This window comes from Microcaecilia unicolor, chromosome 8 (assembly GCF_901765095.1).
Source record: "Microcaecilia unicolor chromosome 8, aMicUni1.1, whole genome shotgun sequence".
In the NCBI taxonomy this organism is placed as follows: domain Eukaryota; kingdom Metazoa; phylum Chordata; class Amphibia; order Gymnophiona; family Siphonopidae; genus Microcaecilia; species Microcaecilia unicolor.
The window spans coordinates 27,624,345-27,646,167 of record NC_044038.1 but is presented as its reverse complement, the minus strand read 5'-3'; the positions used below and the strand labels follow the sequence as shown (position 1 = coordinate 27,646,167).

General features: G+C 47.3%; 1 protein-coding gene across 4 annotated transcripts in view; it reads left to right on the top strand.

Moving 5' to 3' along the window:
- The window catches only part of EEF2K (eukaryotic elongation factor 2 kinase), an 88,103-nt gene extending 66,318 nt beyond the window's left edge, over nucleotides 1–21,785 (top strand). For all 4 annotated transcript variants that reach the window (XM_030211670.1, XM_030211668.1, XM_030211669.1 and 1 more), the window contains 5 exons: nucleotides 5,791–5,925; nucleotides 7,485–7,673; nucleotides 9,130–9,254; nucleotides 11,314–11,492; nucleotides 18,259–21,785. In XM_030211670.1, the coding sequence (XP_030067530.1) occupies nucleotides 5,791–5,925; nucleotides 7,485–7,673; nucleotides 9,130–9,254; nucleotides 11,314–11,492; nucleotides 18,259–18,368 (738 nt within the window). In that variant the 3' untranslated portion in view covers nucleotides 18,369–21,785. The remainder of the gene's footprint in view (nucleotides 1–5,790; nucleotides 5,926–7,484; nucleotides 7,674–9,129; nucleotides 9,255–11,313; nucleotides 11,493–18,258) is intronic.
- Nucleotides 21,786–21,823: the final 38 nt, after the last annotated feature.

The window sequence follows — 21,823 nt, the reverse complement described above, 5'->3', positions numbered from 1 at the left end:
GTGCTCTCTGACCCTCCTGCCTCTTTCTCATCTGCATAGGTGCTCTCTGACCCTCCTGCCTCTGTCCTGTCTGCATGGGTGCTCTCTGACCCTCCTGCCTCTGTCCTGTCTGCATGGGTGCTCTCTGACCCTCCTGCCTCTTTCTCATCTGCATGGGTGCTCTCTGACCCTCCTGCCTCTTTCTCATCTGCATGGGTGCTCTCTGGTCCTCCTGCCTCTTTCTCATCTGCATGGGTGCTCTCTGGCCCTCCTGCCTCTGTCCTGTCTGCACCGGTGCTCTCTGACCCTCCTGCCTCTTTCTCATCTGCATGGGTGCTCTCTGACCCTCCTGCCTCTGTCCTGTCTGCATGGGTGCTCTCTGACCCTCCTGCCTCTTTCTCATCTGCATGGGTGCTCTCTGACCCTCCTGCCTCTGTCCTGTCTGCATGGGTTCTCTCTGACCCTCCTGCCTCTTTCTCATCTGCATGGGTGCTCTCTGACCCTCCTGCCTCTTTCTCATCTGCATGGGTGCTCTCTGACCCTCCTGCCTCTGTCCTGTCTGCATGGGTGCTCTCTGACCCTCCTGCCTCTGTTCTGTCTGCACCGGTGCTCTCTGACCCTCCTGCCTCTGTCCTGTCTGCATGGGTGCTCTCTGACCCTCCTGCCTCTTTCTCATCTGCATGGGTGCTCTCTGACCCTCCTGCCTCTTTCTCATCTGCATGGGTGATCTCTGGCCCTCCTGCCTCTTTCTCATGTGCATGGGTGCTCTCTGGTCCTCCTGCCTCTTTCTCATGTGCATGGGTGCTCTCTGGTCCTCCTGCCTCTTTCTCATCTGCATGGGTGCTCTCTGGCCCTCCTGCCTCTGTCCTGTCTGCACCGGTGCTCTCTGACCCTCCTGCCTCTTTCTCATCTGCATGGGTGCTCTCTGACCCTCCTGCCTCTTTCTCACCTGCATGGGTGCTCTCTGACCCTCCTGCCTCTTTCTCATCTGCATGGGTGCTCTCTGACCCTCCTGCCTCTGTCCTGTCTGCATGGGTGCTCTCTGACCCTGCTTCTTTCTCATCTGCATGGGTGCTCTCTGACCCTCCTGCCTCTTTCTCATCTGCATGGGTGCTCTCTGACCCTCCTGCCTCTGTCCTGTCTGCATGGGTGCTCTCTGACCCTCCTGCCTCTGTCCTGTCTGCACCGGTGCTCTCTGACCCTCCTGCCTCTGTCCTGTCTGCATGGGTGCTCTCTGACCCTCCTGCCTCTGTCCTGTCTGCATGGGTGCTCTCTGACCCTCCTGCCTCTTTCTGAGCTGCATGAGTGCTCTCTGACCCTCCTGCCTCTGTTCTGTCTGCACGGGTGCTCTCTGACCCTCCTGCCTCTGTTCTGTCTGCACGGGTGCTCTCTGACCCTCCTGCCTCTTTCTCATCTGCGTGGGTGCTCTCTGACCCTCCTGCCTCTTTCTCATCTGCATGGGTGCTCTCTGGCCCTCCTGCCTCTTTCTCATCTGCATGGGTGCTCTCTGGTCCTCCTGCCTCTTTCTCATCTGCATGGGTGCTCTCTGGCCCTCCTGCCTCTGTCCTGTCTGCACCGGTGCTCTCTGACCCTCCTGCCTCTTTCTCATCTGCATGGGTGCTCTCTGACCCTCCTGCCTCTTTCTCATCTGCATGGGTGCTCTCTGACCCTCCTGCCTCTGTCCTGTCTGCATGGGTGCTCTCTGACCCTCCTGCCTCTTTCTCATCTGCATGGGTGCTCTCTGACCCTCCTGCCTCTTTCTCATCTGCATGGGTGCTCTCTGGTCCTCCTGCCTCTTTCTCATCTGCATGGGTGCTCTCTGGCCCTCCTGCCTCTGTCCTGTCTGCATGGGTGCTCTCTGACCCTCCTGCCTCTGTCCTGTCTGCATGGGTGCTCTCTGACCCTCCTGCCTCTGTCCTGTCTGCACCGGTGCTCTCTGACCCTCCTGCCTCTGTCCTGTCTGCATGGGTGCTCTCTGACCCTCCTGCCTCTGTCCTGTCTGCATGGGTGCTCTCTGACCCTCCTGCCTCTTTCTGAGCTGCATGAGTGCTCTCTGACCCTCCTGCCTCTGTTCTGTCTGCACGGGTGCTCTCTGACCCTCCTGCCTCTGTTCTGTCTGCATGGGTGCTCTCTGACCCTCCTGCCTCTTTCTGATCTGCATGAGTGCTCTCTGACCCTCCTGCCTCTGTTCTGTCTGCACGGGTGCTCTCTGACCCTCCTGCCTCTTTCTCATCTGCATGGGTGCTCTCTGACCCTCCTGCCTCTTTCTCATCTGCATTGGTGCTATCTGACCCTCCTGCCTCTGTTCTGTCTGCACCGGTGCTCTCTGACCCTCCTGCCTCTTTCTCATCTGCATGGGTGCTCTCTGACCCTCCTGCCTCTTTCTCATCTGCATGGGTGCTCTCTGACCCTCCTGCCTCTGTCCTGTCTGCATGGGTGCTCTCTGACCCTCCTGCCTCTTTCTCATCTGCATGGGTGCTCTCTGACCCTCCTGCCTCTTTCTCATCTGCATGGGTGCTCTCTGGTCCTCCTGCCTCTTTCTCATCTGCATGGGTGCTCTCTGGCCCTCCTGCCTCTGTCCTGTCTGCACCGGTGCTCTCTGACCCTCTTGCCTCTTTCTCATCTGCATGGGTGCTCTCTGACCCTCCTGCCTCTGTCCTGTCTGCATGGGTGCTCTCTGACCCTCCTGCCTCTTTCTCATCTGCATGGGTGCTCTCTGACCCTCCTGCCTCTGTCCTGTCTGCATGGGTGCTCTCTGACCCTCCTGCCTCTTTCTCATCTGCATGGGTGCTCTCTGACCCTCCTGCCTCTGTCCTGTCTGCATGGGTGCTCTCTGACCCTCCTGCTTCTGTCCTGTCTGCATGGGTGCTCTCTGACCCTCCTGCCTCTTTCTCATCTGCATGGGTGCTCTCTGACCCTCCTGCCTCTGTCCTGTCTGCATGGGTGCTCTCTGACCCTCCTGCTTCTGTCCTGTCTGCATGGGTGCTCTCTGACCATCCTGCCTCTTTCTCATCTGCATGGGTGCTTTCTGACCCTCCTGCCTCTGTCCTGTCTGCATGGGTGCTCTCTGACCCTCCTGCCTCTTTCTGATCTGCATGAGTGCTCTCTGACCCTCCTGCCTCTGTTCTGTCTGCACGGGTGCTCTCTGACCCTCCTGCCTCTTTCTCATCTGCATGGGTGCTCTCTGACCCTCCTGCCTCTTTCTCATCTGCATTGGTGCTATCTGACCCTCCTGCCTCTGTTCTGTCTGCACGGGTGCTCTCTGACCTACCTGTCTGCATGGACTCTGTCTAACCTTTCTGTCTCATTTGATCAGGGGGCTCTCTGACCCTCCTGCCTCCGTCCTGTCTGCACGAGTGCTCTCTGACGCTTGCCTTTTCTCACTGCATTATGTAACAAATTTTGGAAGGTTTCTCTTCTTATTGATTTGACTATTCCTAAGCACATGGATTCGTTTTCTATGCTGTGGAGTCTGAAATTACACCTAGCACCATGGAATAGTCTTCGATTTTTAAGACTTCCCCTGAAGATAGTATAACTGTTGTACTTGGAACTTTAGCTATGTCACCAAACCAGAGTATCTTTGTTTTCTGTTTGATCGATTTAAAAAAAAATCATTTGTAGCCCAGCTATCTATAACAGAAATATGATATACATAATCAAAACTCTCTAAAACAGGGCCCAGGAGAAAAATATCATCTGCATCTGTAAAAGTCACTTAGAGAAGTCAAATACATATTGAACAGCGAGGGGGAGAGTGGAGAACCTGTGGAACCCACAACCAGGGTTCTAACTAGGAGATCTACCACCCTTCCCGACACTCTAACGCCTATTCTTTAGAAATTGTTCAAACCACTCAAGTGCTTTTTCAGTAATGCCCAATTCATTTAATTTGAAAAGAAGAACTGCTTAATTATTAGCATCAAACGCCGCTGATGTATCAAACTGTATCAATAAGGCTTGTTGACCTTTATTAAGAAAATTTCTTATTTTTGTGGTGAGAACAAGAAGCAATGTTTCTGTACTGTGTTGCGATCTAAAACCACCCTCCTTGTCCTTCTTACCTTCTCTCTTGTTTGACATCACTTCTTCCCCTTACCCTCCTCATCCATCTCTCCCCTGAATCTGACATCTCCCCCTCGATTCTAACATTTCTCCCTCCCTCCCTCCCTTCCATTACCCCATCCCCATCCAACATCTCTGTCTCCTTTCTTTCTAGCCCCCTCCCCCAGTCCAACATCTCTCCCTTCACACACACACACACACACTCTCTCTCTCCCCCCTCCCCCTCCCACCACCCTCCAGCCATGATCTGGCATCTCCTCCCTTCCTTCCTCAACCCCCTTCCCCGAGTCTGCCTTCCTTCCTTTGTTTTCCAAAAGTCGGCAGTGGCAGCAATTCCCATACGATGCCTTGTCGCCGACAACAGCCTCTGAGGAAACAGGAACTTACGTCAGACAGGCGAGCTGCAGTAGAGAGAGAAGGCTAGTGCCAGTGGCAGGACAGCATATGGAAATTACTGCCACCACCGCCTTTTGGAAAACAAAGAAGGAAGGCAGATTCGGGGAAGGAGGAGATGCTGGCTCGGGAGGAAAGGGGGAAAGAGAGATGCTGGCCTGGGAGGAAGGGGATGGAAGGAAGGTTGCAAGCAGGTGGTAGGCAGCCAGCAGTGGCAAGATGCTCCATGAAAAGTGCTGCCTGCAGCCCCCACCTCAGTTGGCCTAATGATAGGCCACCCCTGGGCCTCCACTGCTTTTTCCTTTTGTCATCCATTCTCTAACCTTCCCACACCTCACAGGGCCCCAGTGTATAGGCCTCGTATTTGGGAGGACTGCTAAATCTGGGGATGGGGACAGTGTGAGAAATAAACAGAAGAGGAAGAGACAAGTTTGGGAAAGGGAGGAGAGAAGAAGGCATAGACATGGTTTGAGAGGCTGAGTTAGGAACTGGAGGGAAAGCGTTGCATTGAAAAAGAGGAGGAGACTGGGTTGTGTGAAGGCAGAGGGTGAGAGACAAATTGAGTTAAAGAAAGAAGAGACATTGAATGGAGGTTTGAGGTTTGTGTGAAAGTGGGGAAGGGTCAGAAGAGACTACATGGGAGGGTAGAGTACCCCAGTGGGTTCCACTTCTGTGTACCTGATGAAAATGGCTCCTAGGAGCTGTGTTAAGATTCCAGTCCCTAACACACCAATGCTAAATTCAAGGGTGAAGAAAAGTTCCAAGAGCTGCCAGGGTGTTTTGGGGGGGGTTTTTTTTTTTTGAGTGCATTTCTTAAAAAGTGTTTCATAACTTACAATGGGAAGAGAGTCTTTCCTTAGAAAAATTGTGCAAGCAAAATACTTACACATTGCAAAAAGCCCTACAGTGCTTTTTACAAAAGCTTTTGTGTTAGATTTTCATGGAATTGTTTGTAGTCCATGACTTTGCAAGAAATTAAACCTTTGGGCAAATAATATGCTGTTTTCAAATTATGCAAAAGAAAAACTAACTAGCAGACTTTTGGGTCTCTCTTTAGCCCACTTTGCCTGATCTTTAAATCTGGCCCTTAATATTTTGGTCCACTTGTGCTGTGCAGTAAAGTATCTGCTGCCTGCCTTGTCTCTGGGGTTGAAGCCGGAACGACCCCCGTATGTGTGTTTGTGCTTAAACTGTTGATTCATTTGTCTTATTTCTGAGACACTAACTGAAGTCCGCAGTGTACTAATTTGCAGATAGTTGACAATCTTGGCTGGCTGGCTGGCTTTGTGTGAGAAAAAGCCTGTGGCAGTGTGAATCCTATGAAACCGTAATGTAAATGCTGCTCTCCCTTAGGTCAGCGTGGAGAAGTGGAATCTGTATCATTCCTCACGGGTTCACATCCATCGACCCTCCTGTGTTGCTGTGGAGGTGCAGAGGCTCAATGCGCTGGAACTGGAAAAGAAAATTGGAAAGTCCATTCTCGGGAAGGTGACGAGCTTCTCTGATCTTTCTTAGTTGCAAAAAGGTGGAGCTATAAAGACTCTCCACAAAAATTCTTCGTGTTTTTATCGTCTTGCTTATTTTCAACCTATTAACAAGAAAAATCATGTGGAGGAAAAGAACTCAGCAGTCGGCTTTGCAATTAGACATCTGGTAGTCACCAAACTAATATATTGCTTCCAGTGGACTTCTGTTGTTTCTATTGGGATATACCAAAACCAAAAAGAGAAGGAAGCAGTGGCGTAGCTACGTGGGGCCTGAGGGGGCCTGGGCCCCCGTAGATTTCAGTGGGGACCCCCCTCCCGGCAAACCCGCCGCCGCCTACCTTCCGTTTTGCTGGCGGGGGACCCCACTCCCCGCCAGCCGACGTCCCCTCCCGTAGATCGCAGCGGCACTGTCTGGCAGAGAACGTTGTACGTGCAGGACGTCAGCATGCAAGAAAGAAGACTTTTCTCTGCCAGACAGTGCCGCTGCGATCTACGGGAGGGGACGTCGGCTGGCGGGCAGTGGGGTCCCCCGCCAGCAAAACGGAAGGTAGGCGGCGGCGGCGGGTTCGTGGAGGGAGGGGGGTCGGCAGAGACGGGGGGGGGGCAACAATGGCGGCGGGAGGGGGGCGGCAGCAGGGGGGGGGCTAAAATGTGCCCCTCCCCTCGAGCTGTGGACCCCCCTCCCACGCAAGTCTGGCTACGCCCCTGGAAGGAAGTACTGTGTCCTGGTACTGTTGTTGTTTCTGTTTTTCTGATCTTACATTATTGTATTGTGTCTGGATTCTCAATAAACTACTTCTATAAATTAAACAACAACAATAAAAATTTGCGGAGAGTCTTTAGAACTCCACTATTTTGAGCATTGTATGAGTACTTTGGGTATTGGAGAGTTTCTTCAAATGTTTTTGGTTGCAAAAAGAGCAATTCTATAACCAGGCACTTGTAAGCGGTGTCTTAATTAGTACTAGGCCCTATTCTGTAAGTTAGCACCTAAGTGCTATAATAATGCAACTGCAAGGGGACAAACACAAGCGGGGAGCATGGGCACGTTGCCAAGCAACTTAAAGAATACTGCCGGTTGTGTGTGTGCCAACTTAAGGGGCCCTTTTACAAAGCAGCGGTAAGCCCCAACGCTGGCTTAACACTCGCTGAAAGGGGAAGTACCGCCGGGTTGCTGCGTGAGTTTTTACGGCTAGGTTAGGGTGGCGTTAAGGGCTCAGGCTGGTTTTGGGCGTGCGCTGGTTTCATTTTTACCGTAGGCCCTTTTTCTATCCCATTAAAAAAAAAAAAAGAGCCATTTTTTGTAGATACGGTAAAAACGGGCCTGGTGTGTGCCCAATACATACACCTACACTACCGTAGGCCACTTTTTACCGCGGCTTAGTAAAACGATCCCAAAGAAATTTTTTTAAAGTTCATTTTACTTAAAAAAAAAAAAAATAATAATAATTAATATGTATTTGAACTGGGAGAAGTAGTTGCTTTTTCGGCAGTTTTGAAATGATGGTATTTTTTTTCCTCATAGTTTCCACACAGTAACGATGCTAGTTCTGTTCTTAGGTTCACTTGGCTATGGTTCGCTACCATGAAGGTGGACGCTTCTGCGACAAAGACGAAGAGTGGGACCAAGAATCCGCCGTCTTTCACCTGGAGCATGCGGCCCATTGCGGAGAACTGGAAGCCATAGTTGGCCTGGGGCTCATGTATTCCCAACTCCCACATCACATTCTTACAGATGTCAACGTTGAGGTACATTGCAATACTTCGCAAAAGTATTGTGTCTTGTCTTTATTTTTGGTTTTCCCCTCCAGGCTCCTTCCTCGTTTGGGGTTTTCAAGCCAGTCAGAGCCTTCCCCGTTGTGGCTATGACAGATGATTAAGAAATATAAATAAATTAGCCAGCCTTCATTTGCCGTTACCTGAGGTCTTTCCCTTTTATTGCCTCTTGCACCTCCTGTTTTGAACCAACTGTACGATGATGTTTCGTTTTAATTTTGTAAAACCACTTATACCAATCATCAAATTAGATTGTCACAAAAACCTGAAATTTGACAGTTTTCTAGCTTAGAAACACACATTGCAGCTCACAAGTGTTGCTGTTGTGGTCTGTGGGTTGACCTTACTCTTGAGGACTGTGATGACTTTATATTTTGCTGTAAATTATCCGGAAGAGAACGGCGATGTAGGGCTACCATCAGACCAGATCATCTCAGGTTGAGCCAGTTCACTTTTATAATCATGTTCAAATTGGAATAAATTGAGTGGGTTGCAAAATACATTTTTTCACCAAATTTGTGTTGCGCCTACATTATACTTTTTTAAGTTCCATAATGTATTGACTGAGCTTGTTTTGACTTTTTTTTTTTTCATCCATCAAAGTGCATACGAAGATATCTAAAGGCTCCAGATGTTCACCACAAGGTTTTTGTGTGTGTGTGTGTGTGAATCTTCTCTCGATTCTGGAGAATCTTCTATACGATTCTGGAGTTCCTTTCTGTTTCCATCATGTTGGATTGTTAACTGTTAGTCCTGCATGTCAGACAAAGCGGTATAGAAAGTATGATTCCGTGTTATCCAGCTGGACAAGTGCACACCAGTGGGTTCTATCCCTCAACCAGCAGATGGAGGTAGAGAGAAAACAATTCCAGTGACTTGAACAGTATAACAGCAGATGCAGCCTGGAGCTAGTCAGTATTTCTCTACCTCCAGCAGATAGTGTAGGTTGTACTGGTGCAGCTGTTTTTGTTATTTTTCGGCCCGACTCCCATGGATCCAGAGTATGTCTGGGGTCTTGCTGGTCGAGTCCCTGTGGCTGGTGGGTTTTTTTTTCTCTCCCAGGCTTGGTCTATGACTGCTGCCTGGTTGAGTTTGGGATATTTTCACTCAGGACTTTTGCCGGTGGGTTGGGTCCCTTGAGTGTCTGGCACAGGCCCTGCAGGGCCCCTGTCAGCCTGGGCTGGGCCCTTGCCCCTCCCTTTCCTTCTCCCTTCTTTGAAGCCTCTGTTCAGAGTGGAAGAGTAGCCTAATAGTTAATGTAGTGACCCAAGAACCGGGGAACTGGGTTTAATTCCTAGTGCATTTTCTTGTGACTCGGGGCAAGTCACTTAACCCTCTATTGTCTCATTTGGGTTTGCCATGCAACAGCCAAAGTTATCTATTGACAGATTTGGTCAGTTTCAGTATTTTCTGGTTTTTGCTTCTGTAGGCTACAGAGGAAAATACGATAAAAGGATTCAACTATTTGCTGATGGCAGCAGAAGCTGGAGACAGGCCATCTATGATCCATGTAGCCAGAGCGTACGATACTGGTGTAAACCTTGGCTCAGACAGGTATCGCAACCATAATGATTCAATTCGGGGAAACAGGGACCTGTTGCTTTCTTTCTGTATTTAATGAGGCAAAAAAGGGTAGAAACTATGCATTAATGTCTTTGAACAGCTGCAACTAGCTTAACCAAACTTTGTGGGAAGGTAGGCCATTGAGGGAACTTTACTTTCATGATTTTCTAGGTTTGGGTGGGGGATTCTGGGAGGGGAGCAAAGTTTAAAGTTATTTACTGTAGGACAGAAACTAAGGCTACATAGAAAATATATATATATATATATTTTTTTTTTTTACCTCAGTTAAGAGACAAGTCACCTGCACTACCACAGGGAGGAAAAGTGGCTTGTTAGAACAGTATTTTAGCATAGTCCATCAAATGGCTATTTTAGCATAGTGTCATTGTATAGCCTTACACATTTTGTTGACAGGAGAAGGTGTTGCATGCCAAAACCATCTATCTCCTCTCTGACCCCCACCCCCAGTTCATGGCTTGGTTATACTGTCCTGCTCTCAGGACCCTGTCATCCAAAAGCAGTTGATCCAACAAAGAAGGCCATAATATTTGAAGTCTTTTCACTGGATTTTTGTGGCCCAGTTATTCAGTAACAGTAATATAAGGGATCTTGCCAGGTACTCGTGACCTGGATTGGCCACTGTTAGAAACAGAATACTGGGATTGATGGACCTTCAGTTTGTCCCAGTATGGCAACGCTTATGTTCTTAAGTCTGTTCTGCACCTCTGCCAGAGAATAGTCATATAGCTGACTTTTTTGCTGGTTTCTATAAAAGAGTTAATATGCTGATTGTACATACCCAGGGGCAGGCCAAGGCAATTTGCCACCTGACACTCCCCCCACCCAAGTCCAACATCTCTCTGTTCACACTTTCTCTCCCAGTTCCATCCCCCCCCCCCCCCCCCCAGCCACGGTTTGGCATCTCCCCCTTCCTTAACCCCCCGAATCTACCTTCTTTTCTTGTTTTCCAAAAGTCAGCAGTGGAAATGATTCCCATAGATTGCCCTGCCGCTGGCACCAGCCTCTTCTCTGTACTGCAGGCCCACTTCTGAGGAAACAGGAAGTTATGGTAGAGAGGTGGTCCGCAGAAGAGAGAAGAGGGCAGTGCTGGTGCCAGGCCAGCCTATGGGAATCATTTCCACTGCTGACGTTTGGAAAACAAGAAAAGAAGGTAAATTCAGGGAAGGGGGTTGAGGAAGAAGGGAGGGAGAGATGCCAAACTGCGGTCAGTATGGGGGAGGATGTCACTCCACGATGAGTGCTGCCTGAGGCCCCGCCTCTGTTGGCCTAATGGTATATACTGTATATACTTGTACTTGAGTCCAGGGGCGTAGCCAGACTTCCGTGGGAGGGGGGTCCAGAGCTCGAGGGGAGGGGGCACATTTTAGCCCCCCCTCCGCTGCCGCCCCCCTCCCGCCGCCATTGTCGCCCCCCCCCCCGTCTCTGCCGACCCCCCTCCCGCCGCGAACCCTCCCCCGCCGCCGCCTACCTTCCGTTTTGCTGGCGGGGGACCCCACTCCCCGCCAGCCGACGTCCTCTCCGACTGTTCTGCTGCAGAGAAAAAAGTCTTCTTCCTTGCATGCTGCAGGACGTCAGCAGTATGCAAGGAAGAAGACTTTTCTCTGCAGCAGAACGGTCGGAGAGGACGTCGGCTGGCGGGGAGTGGGGTCCCCCGCCAGCAAAACGGAAGGTAAGCGGGGGTGGGTTCGCCGGGAGGGGGGGTCCCGACTGAAATCTACGGGGGCCAGGCCCCCTCAGGCCCCACGTAGCTACGCCACTGCTTGAGTCCCTTGACAGATTGTCAGAAAGGTGGCACATACCCTGGTGGTAAAAGCAAAATGTATGCAAAAGATACTTTGTGCTCTTTTTTTTTAATAGGGGTGGGATCAGGAGTGCAGGTTATAGCAGGTCTGTTCAGAATCCAATAACCAGATAAAATGAGCATAACTGTGTATATTTCTAACCCCAAAATCAGTTTAAAAAAAATGACTATTGAGTTTTCAGGTTTCAGCACTGATTTATTTCCATTTATCTCTCTCTAATAAAACAGAATGAAAGACTGGCAGGAGGCACTGTACTGGTACAACTTGGCCCTGAACATGACAGATTATGACGAGGGCGGCGAGTATGATGGGACCCAGGATGAGCCCAAGTACCTTCTCCTGGCACGGGAAGCAGATATGTTAATGACTGGAGGGTTCAACTTAGAAAAGGACCCCCAGAGATCAGGTACAGTATTTACATAAGAACATAAGCGTTGCCATACTGGGACAGACCGAAGGTCCGTCAAGCCCAGTATCCTGTTTCCAACAGTGGCCGATCCAGGTCACAAGTACCTGGCAAGATCCCAAAACAGTACAATATATTTTATGCTGCTTGTCCCAGAAATAAGCAGTGGGTTTTTCCCAAGTCCATCTTAATAATGGCTTATGGACTTTTCTTGTAGGAAGATATCCAAACCTTTTTTAAACCCTGCTAAGCTAACGGCTTTTGCCACATTCTCTGGCATTTTCACAGCATTTATTTGGCCCTTGTCTTCATTTTTAATAAATTAATTTCTGTATACATTTTTAACCATTCAAACAGTGAAGCTGTTGTACAGATGTGGGATGAAACTTGACACGAGAGAAAACCCAATAAAAGACACGAGTTCAAAAAAATGGGTCAAATTGGGCTAGGGGTTCCAGAGGTATAAGCCCCGCCCCCTCCCAGAAAAAAATAACCCAGTGCATTTGTATGGGAGAAGCAGTTCGAACTCCTATAGCAGAGGAACAGAACTCGGCATACAGGAGAACCACACCAAATTCAAAATGAGCCAAATCGGACCAGGGGTTCCAGTGAAACGAGCCTACTGGCCAATATTCGGCCAGTGGCAGTCAGCAATTTTTTTAAGCACCGTCTGTACTGGCTAAATTAGATCTGGATATTCAGACGTTGAATATCCAGGTCGGTCTGGCCAGGAGCTAGCTGCTGGTACTTGTGTGGATCCTGGTTGAATTTTGGCTGGAACTCAGATAAGGGGGGAGGGGTCTGTCAATCTGACCCTTCTTCTCTCCCCCTCCCCCCCCCCGCTTGCCCGGTAGTGGTCTCCCCTCCATCCCTCCCCTTCAAACCCCACTCCTGGGAATTACCCAGAGGTGATCCTGGTAGTCTTGTGGGAGGGGAGAGAGACAGTCCCTTTCCGCTCTTGTCCTGTCAGCTCTGGATTCAAAATGGCAGCACTGCTGACCCCTAGCTGGCATTATTGCTCAGGATCAACCTTCCATATATCTTGTGGTATTATCGCCAGGGGTTATTTTTCTATATAAGTGCAAACTGTAAGCCCCATAAGAACATAAGAAGAGCCATACTGGGTCAGACCTGTGGTCCATGCAGCCCAGTATCCTGCTTCCAGTGGCCAATCCAGGTCACAGGTACCTGGCAGAAACTCAAATAGTAGCAATATTCCATACTACCATGGAAGGCTTGGTTCAGAGAAGGAGGGTTAAGCAACTTGCCCAAGTTTACAAAGTGGGATTTGAACCCTGGTTGCCCTGATTCTCAGCCCAGTACTTTAACCACTAGGCTACTTCTCCGTTCCACCTAACAAAAACTACTACTACTTATCATTTCTATAGCGCTACTAGATGTATGCAGCGCTCTACACTTCAACATGAAGAGACAGTCCCTGCTCGACAGAGCTTACAATCTAATGAACTACTACTAATAATCATTGTATAGCGCTACTAGACGTACGCAGCAGTGTACACATATGCAGGTACTTTCTCTGGCTCTAGAGGGCTGGCTCACAATATAAGGTTTTTTGGGGGGGTACCTGGGGCAATGGAGGGTTAAGTGACTTGCCCAAGGTCACAAGGAGCTGCAGTGGGAATTGAACCCAGGTCGCCAGGATCAAAGCCTCCTGCACTAACCATTAGGCCACTCCTCCATTCCCAAGTACTCTGTTGTGAGCTTAGTAATTTATTAGCTCTTACAGTGCAGGCAGATGTTGCCAGCAGTAACTTATATGAGCTAAAATCTGAATTTTAAGGAAGCAATGTGTGGAAGTAAAGGATTCCGCCAGTTGTTATTCTCAGCCATGTTGATGTGGTTTTCAGCATCACATGTTGGCTGTTTGCCTTTGCAGCACTTGAGTAAAGAGGTGGTTGGCACCCAGTGCTGGAACTAGGTCAAGCAATGCAGAACTAGATTTTTAAAATGCACCCCGTTTAAGTAGGCAGCAAATAAACCCTTTACATATCCAGACTGATTTCTGGTGTGCATGCTTACACTTGCCCGGCTTTACTAAAGCAGGATGGAGGGGTCATGGGTTGTGCATTGTTCTCAGAATTTTCCTTATCAGAGCTCTTTATTAAACAGAAAACATTTGCCTTTACTTGGTTTCAATAATGTGTGAAACGCTTTGTATCCAAAACTGTTTGTGAAAGGGGCCGTTTATTTTGGCACAAGGAGGTTAAGTGCTTGCTGAAGGTCAGATGTTTCCTGAGGAATAAAGGAACCAAATCTGTGCCTCCAGATGTTGAACTTTCTGTTGCTTAAAGTTACAGATCTCATGTCCATAGGCTGCTAAGGAAAGAGAGAGGAAGTAACTTGTGTTAACTCGCCAGCAAAATACAATTATATGATTTTTTTTTTTCTTTTGAAACTCTCAATGGGGAAGTTATCAACATGGGCTCCTGTTAAGTCAAATAGGGTCCTATTTTATGTAATAACTAGTAAAAAAGGCCCGTTTCTGCCTGTGATGAAATGGGCTCTAGCGGGCACGGGACTCCCTTCCCCTCCCCTTACGCTAGTATCCCTGGTGGTCTAGAGGTACCTGTTCGCTCGGGGCAGGAAAGAAAGAGCCCCCTCTTTCCTGGCCATAGCGCTGCTGCTAGCTGCCCTGCTGCATCCTGTGCGAGTCCGGCTCTCGGTGTTTCAAAATGGCCGCCGAGAGTTGAAGTCTCGCGAGGCTGCTTCAACTCTCGGCGGCCATTTTGAAACAACGAGAGCCCGACTCACAGAGGATGCATCAGGGCAGCTAGCAGCAGCGCTCCGGGCAGGAAAGCAGGGGCTCTTTCTCTCCTGCCCCGAGCGAACAGGTACCTCTAGACCACCAGGGATAGTAGCGTAAGGGGAGGGGAGGTGACAGGGGGGAGGGAAGGTGATGGGGGGAAGAGGGGGCGACCGGGGGCGGGGTGCTAGCGTTAAAGGGGCGGGGCGATGGCGCGAAAGGGGCGGGGTGATGGGCACGTCCTCGGCGGCTGCGATTCGTTGGAAGGGGAGGAGTGTTTCCCTACTCCTCCCCGTTCGTTCATTTGCATGGTTGTGTACATGTTCCGCCCTCGACGTCATCACATGTGACACGAGGGCGGGGCATGGAGACATGGTGAGTGTTCTGGCTTCACCATCATTAACTTACGAACCGGTGTCTGAGTGCCTGCAGTGACGTCAGTGTCCTCAGAACGTTGAGGGTGCGTTTTATTGTAGTAGATCTGATTTGTGGTAAAATAACCCGACTTAACAGTAGCCCCCTCACTGTAGTCACACAGGTCCTATAAGTTCTTAATGAATGAAGGTGCAGAATTTTGCTGAGCTGTGTCTCCTGTTAGTTTCTTCATGGAGGATTTTCTTTGCCTTCCCTATGATGTAAGATCTGGCAGGATCTTGCCCAGACTCACTCCAGAGGCTTTGCATTTGTCAAGACACGTTCAAGATTAAGACAAAGAACTAATGACTGAAATTGAGAAGAACATACTTAATACAAGTCACATAGTCACTAAGACCGAGGTGGCTTCTGTTTTTATTACACTGTGTGCAGGTTGTGTGACACCTTTCTTATAGGATCAGTTTATTAGTGTTTTAAAGACCAAAGAGGGATCTGCATTCAAATGTGTGGATGCAAGATATAGGGAATCAGTGCCCAACTTTTATGAACAAAGATTTGCACCAACTGAAATATGGAGGCATATTTTCAAAGTACTTAGACTTACAAAGTTTCATAGTGACCTACTACTACTACTTATCACTTCTATAGCGCTACAAGGCATACGCAGCGCTGTACACCATACACATAAAGACCGTCCCTGCTCAAAGAGCTTACAGTCTAAATAAGACAGGTAACAGACAGAACAACTAAGAGGTAAGGGGAATTAAAAAGGAGGGGATAAAAGGTACAGGCAAGTGAGCAGTGGTTAGGACTCAAAAGCAGCGTCAAAGAGGTGGGCTATGGAACTTTGTAAGTCTAAGTGCTTTGAAAATGAGCCCCATGGTGTAAATCCCCGAGCCTAAATTAGGTATGGATTAGTGAACGCCCCAACCCATCCATGCCCCTCCCATGGCCACACACCCTTTTCAGTTGCATGCTAAACATAGTAACATAGTAGATGACGGCAGAAAAAGACCTGCACGGTCCATCCAGTCTGCCCAACAAGATAAATTCATATGTGCTACTTTTTATTTGTACCTGTCCTCTTCAGGGCACAGACCGAATAAGTCTGGCCAGCACTAGCCCCGCCTCCCAACCACCAGCCCTGCCTCCCACCACCAGCTCTGGCAAATCTTTGTAGAATAACTCTTAGCAAGATGCACACGTTAATCTGAATTGTTGCCAGTTAACACTAGTAAGTGATTATTAGCACTCAGTTATTGGTGCTAATAGGCTCGTTAATTTGCACAGTTTTAAGCGCCATTTATAGAATTCCCCTGAAAATGCTGATTAACACAAGTAAAGGGGTTCTTATAAAATGAGGCCATCCTAAAAGTACACATGGTAGACCTATTTGGGGCTGGAACTGGGTAGATATTATTTTGTCTGATGAATATAAGCATAAGGAGGCTTATTCTATAAAGGTTATGCTCCTACATTAGGAGCATAAGTACATAAGTAATGCCATACACTTAACCGTCCATTGCCCCATGTAAGCCGCATTCAGCCTGCCATGAGTGGGAAAGCGCGGGGTACAAATGTAACAAAAATAAAATAGATACTATTGGAGATTCTACATGGAATGTTGCTACTATTGGAGATTCTACATGGAATGTTGCTATTCCACTAGCAACATTCCATGTAGAAGGCTGCGCAGACTCACAGAAGCAGAAGCCTGCGCAGCCACATTGGTGATCTGCAAGGGCCGACTTCTACATGGAATGTTGCTAGTGGAATAGCAACATTCCATGTAGAATCTCAAATAGTAGCAACAGTGGAGGAGTGGCCTAGTGGTTAGGGTGGTGGACTTTGGTCCTGAGGAACTGAGTTCGATTCCCACTTCAGGCACAGGCAGCTCCTTGTGACTCTGGGCAAGTCACTTAACCCTCCATTGCCCCATGTAAGCCGCATTGAGCCTGCCATGAGTGGGAAAGCACAGGGTACAAATGTAACAAAAATAAATAAATAAAAAATACTGGAAAAAGACCAAGGGTCCATCGAGCCCAGCATCCTGTCCCTGACAGCAGCCAATCCAGGTCAAGGGCACCTGGCAAGCTACCCAAACGTACAAAACATTTTATACATGTTATTTGCGAAAATTGTGGATTTTTCCCAAGTCCATTTAGTAGCGGTTTATGAACTTGTCCTTTAGGAAACCGTCCAACCCCTTTTTAAACTCTGCCAAGCTAACCGCCTTCACTACGTTCTCCGGCAACGAATTCCAGAGTTTAATTACGCGTTGGGTGAAGAAAACTTTTCTCCCATTTGTTTTAAATTTACTACACTGTAGCTTCATCGCATTCCCCCTAGTCCTAGTATTTTTGGAAAGCGTGAACAGACGCTTCACATCCACCTGTTCCACTCCACACATTATTTTATATACCTCTATCATGTTTCCCCTCAGCCGTCTCTTCTCCAAGCTGAAAAGCCCTAGCCTCCTTAGTCTTTCTTCATAGGGAGCATAAATTTAGGAGTGTAACCTTTATAGAATAAGGCCCTAGATTTTTTTTACATTGCTAGTCCAGTTCATTGGACTAGGTTACCTTTAAGACATAGGAATATTACAGATTTTAAAGAATTTAAAATGGAACTTAAAGTGTTGTTTATGCGAGCATACAGCTGGAGTATAGATAACCGTGCCTGTTTTAAAAACCTGATTGATTTTATTTGTAATGGTGTTATGTTATGTGGGAAGTTTGTTTTGTTTGTTATATTATCAGTGTAATCTTGTGATCCGCTAGGAACTATGGATTAAGCAGAATATAAGTTTTGTAATATATGTGAATATTCATACACTCTACACGTTAATATTTAGGCCTGTTCCTGAGCAGGCATAGCTGTCAGCAGCCACAATCTAGACGCCACTGATGCTGCTTTGCCGCTAGTGTTTTATAAAGTTGGCTAAAAATAGGTGCCTTTCTGCACAATGAATCTGCCAAAATCAGTATTCGGCCTTGTTTCGGATGAAATTGCCGGTGTGTTTTCAATTGAAACTGAAACTCTGAGCACTCGCTCCCCTGACCCCACTCATAAGCTTCCTGGGCCTACTTTACAAGATCTCCAGTCACGCCTGCCCATACCATTTCCACTGACAAAATGCCACTAGAGGTCGCTGCAGCCAATCTTGCAAGACTAACACTAGAGCATTATGGCAACCATTTTGAGATTGGAGCTGGCATGGGCAGGAGCAATTGGGGATCTCTCCGGCTCATTCCTGCTCCAATTTCCAAATGGCTGCTGTGACCTTAAGCGGCAGTCTCGCAACAGCCATTTTGACAGCGGAGATGGATGGCTTCTGCCCAGACTATGCCATTAGACCATCAGGACTTGTAAGGGATCCGGGAGTGGGGGCTACTCCTCTTTGAGGACAGGGCAGGCTGAGTCAGAGACCAAAACTGAGCAGTAGATTTCAGCCACAGATTCGGTTTTTGCAGAAACAAAAACAAAAGTTTTTGGTCACCCCTCTAAGAGACTTGTCTTTTCGGTCATGATGCCTTTAATTTGTTCTGCTTAATGAAGAGTGGAGGGTTTTGCAACCCAGTAGGAACAGAACTGTGATTGATCTCTCTCCCCCTTTGCTCTTTGCAGGTGACCTGTTTACAGAAGCAGCAGAGGCAGCCATGGAAGCCTTGAAGGGCAGATTAGCCAATCAGTACTACCAGAAAGCTGACGAGGCCTGGGCGATGATGGAGGAGTAGCTCTGCAGCTCATCTCTTGTATACAGTGAAAAAAACAGACTCTTTTGATTGGGGGAAGGGGGGTTATTTTTTGTGTTGTGTTTAAATTTGTGTTTGTACTTGTCCAAATTTTCTAATTCTGGTTTACTTTGAGAGGAAATGTATTCAAGGGCAAACTGGAGGAGGGGGAATAATATATTTTTACATGCATGGGGCAATGCATTTCAATGCTGCAATACCTACTAACTTGACTTTTGATATTATGTATATTTAACTTTTAGAAATGAGGGTCCTGCGTTACTTAGGGGCAAAAAAAAATCTTATGTAAGGGAAGTTAACCTTTATTTTGGCTTGTATAATAGCAAGTTTTTTGTTTGTTTTTTTTAAACCAGCGGGCAAGAGTCAGCTGCCAGTTGGCATTTTTGATTAAATACCAGCTGTAGCAGCCGAATATAATCTTTGTGTTTTTGTTTTATATTGAGCTGTAATATGCTTCAGCTATTTGCTGAGGCATATCATGAAGTTTTGGAAATCTATAAGTTAAAATATTTAGTGCCGATCTTCAGATAGTGGGTGGTGCCAAATATCCGGATAGCCTTTTTGCTATCGGGCTGTATATCACCACTATCCAGATAACTCCAAGGGCTGCTTGTGCTCCACCCACAGACTGTGCCAAGGTGGTCAGGACAGCTGTGGCACATGTGTGAGTATCAGGTGCTGGTTTGACTATTTATTGAACAAATAGGGTTTGCTTTCACATGGGAAAACTTGCAGATGTTTCCTTCAACACTGACCATGCCAATATTCACAGTAAAGAGGTGTGAAATAAAACTTTGGTGTACACACAGCGAAATGATGGCAATCTTCCAGTGCTCTGTGATGTGGGGTGGGGGAACAGTATCTGGTGCCAGTGAAATAGAGTGTGAAGAAGAGAATATTTATATACCAGAGGCTGACTGAATTTTGGATTTGGCACCGAAACTGACCCGAAATCTGAATTTGGCTTTGGCTTGGTTTTGGCTGAACGTGCAGTGCAATATGTACACTTCCAGCCGCTTCCCTGAACAGAAGTGGGCTTGATGGCACCTTCTCTCTGCTTCCCCCCCCCCCCCCCCGAACAGGAGTAGGCTTAAACCCACTAGAGGTCATTGCAGCCATTTTGAGAATGGAGTCGGCTTAGAATACAGATTATCTATTTGGGGGGGGGGGGGGGGGGAGGAGGGATGGAGGGTTGTGACCAGTTTAGGACAGAGCTAGTTTCAGTATCTGCTGAAACTGAGCAGCAAAATCGGTCCAGTTGCTTTTGTTGCTACAAACCGCTTTGCCACAGACAAAAACAGAGACCTCATTCCTTTGGATGCCCAAGTTGGCTACATGACATGTCCTGGCATCTTGTTTTCCTGTTTTGTCAGTCTTGGTACTGTATAGTCAATTTTTTTTTAATGTGAGAACTAAAGGTCAGCAAACCCACAGTAGGTGATACTTAACTGAACAAATGTAATGCATTTTTGGCTAATAAGTCAGTCTAAATAGAGCCCAAGGCTGCTGTGGAAGAGGGAAATCCTGCTACAATCTAGTCATCCCACAGGCATGGTACCCTGGCTTCTGAGTGCTGTGTGATATAGGGAGCATGACTTTGGAAAGCTAGGAAAAGTTGAAATAGTGCAAGAAGGAATTGCTGTAGCTTATTTGACCTTCTATTTCATATACTGAAGTGGACTGACAGCAACCATGTTTTTTATTCTTAAGTTAAATGTCAGTACGATTTGGTGAGCCCTTAAATTGGAGCTTTCCATAAAGTGGTGTGTGTTTGTATAGCTGTCTTGACTCAAACTCCACTTACAAAGTGATGGAAAAAGTGAGCATGGAGTGGCTTAGAAATGCCATTGGCTGTACACTGGTATGCTCTGGCTCACACCATATACTCATGGCTGGCCCGAGGGTATGTAATGCTGTAAGCAAACTTTCAGCTGGGGGCAGCATCTCTCGTTCCCCTCTTCCTGCCTGCCATGTCCAGTGTCTCTCGTTCTCCTCTTCCTCCCTGCCACAACATTACTTCTGTCCTTCACGCTCAAATATGAAGCACAATGCCATGCCTTTGACTCATGTTTCCTGTCTTAGCAGGTGGGACAGAGCTGGCCTTAAGTGCACATGGATATTCAAAGGCTTGCTGCTGCACTGCTGGGTAGATGCCTAGTTTATCTAGTAGCAGGGAGGGCCCTGTACATACCTGAACAGTTTATCACATGTGCTATCAATTCAGCCATTGCAAAGGAGTTGCTAACTCTGCTATGTGAAAAATACTTTGCTGAACTGGTTCCATCAGCAGTGAAGAAGCAAACTAAGGGGTCCTTTTTTACTAAAGTGTGTTAAGCACTTAGCACATGGTTAATGGCCAGAAACAGGCTACCGCGTCAAGCGGTTTTACAGTAGTGTGCCTGTTTTCATGTGCTAAACTGCACGTTACTGAATTTTTCATTATGTTTTTGTCGGGGAGATGTGCGATGGAAGCATTGGCTAACTAGTGTGTTACACTTAACTGTGCATTGGCCAGTTAGCACGTGGTAACATGGGACCACTTACCGCCTCCTAAATAAGAGGGGTAAATAGTCCTACATTAACTCTCAGCAGGTACCTAAAAATGACTGCAAAAGCTCCTCCTTGATGCAGTGTTAGTTTTAGGCTTACCCTGCATTATAATCCTGCTTTATAACACGTTAAGCCCAAAACTTAATGCACTTTTAAGAAAAGGGTTCTTACATTTTGTTATTTCCTTGCCAAATGATCATTTATCTCATAATTTAGCAGTTAGCTTTGCTGTGAACGATTTCCTCAGGTACGACTTAAATTGTAAGCCTCCTTGTGCAGGGATCTACAAGCTGTACTCGAATATGGAAAACGTGTGTAATTAAATATCAAATCTAAATGACTGTTACTGTGAGGGGAAGAGCTAGCATAAGGTGGTTTACCCTGCACCTGCTTTTCGTCTTCCGTCCCAAACCCCATTCCCACATGGCTGCCAGGACACATTCATTTCCTAGGTAGCGAGCAGAGAATGTTCTAAAGAATCTCCTCAGCTCCGACTGTCATCTTATTGATGTACTCCCCACCTATGGAAGGATGGACTCCCTGAAGAGCAATCTCTTATCTCTCATATGGTAGTTTAGAAAGCACCACCTGATGGTTATATATCTAGCTAGCTGATGCTAGTTGTAGAATATAACTTAATTGCAATTTTATTGATCATTAATTTTATCAGTTCTTTAATGCAGTTCAAAATTTAAGTTTTTTTTTTTTTTTTTTGCAGGTACAGAACAACCCTGTTTCCATGCAGGGAAATAGTTGCATAACACTTATAACAGTGTAGGATTACAAAAACAAATGTATATGTTTACAAAAATATACACAGTTTCTCATGGGAAATGAAGTGTATTTAGTAAAAAAAAAATGGAATGGTGATATATAGGTATTGCTAC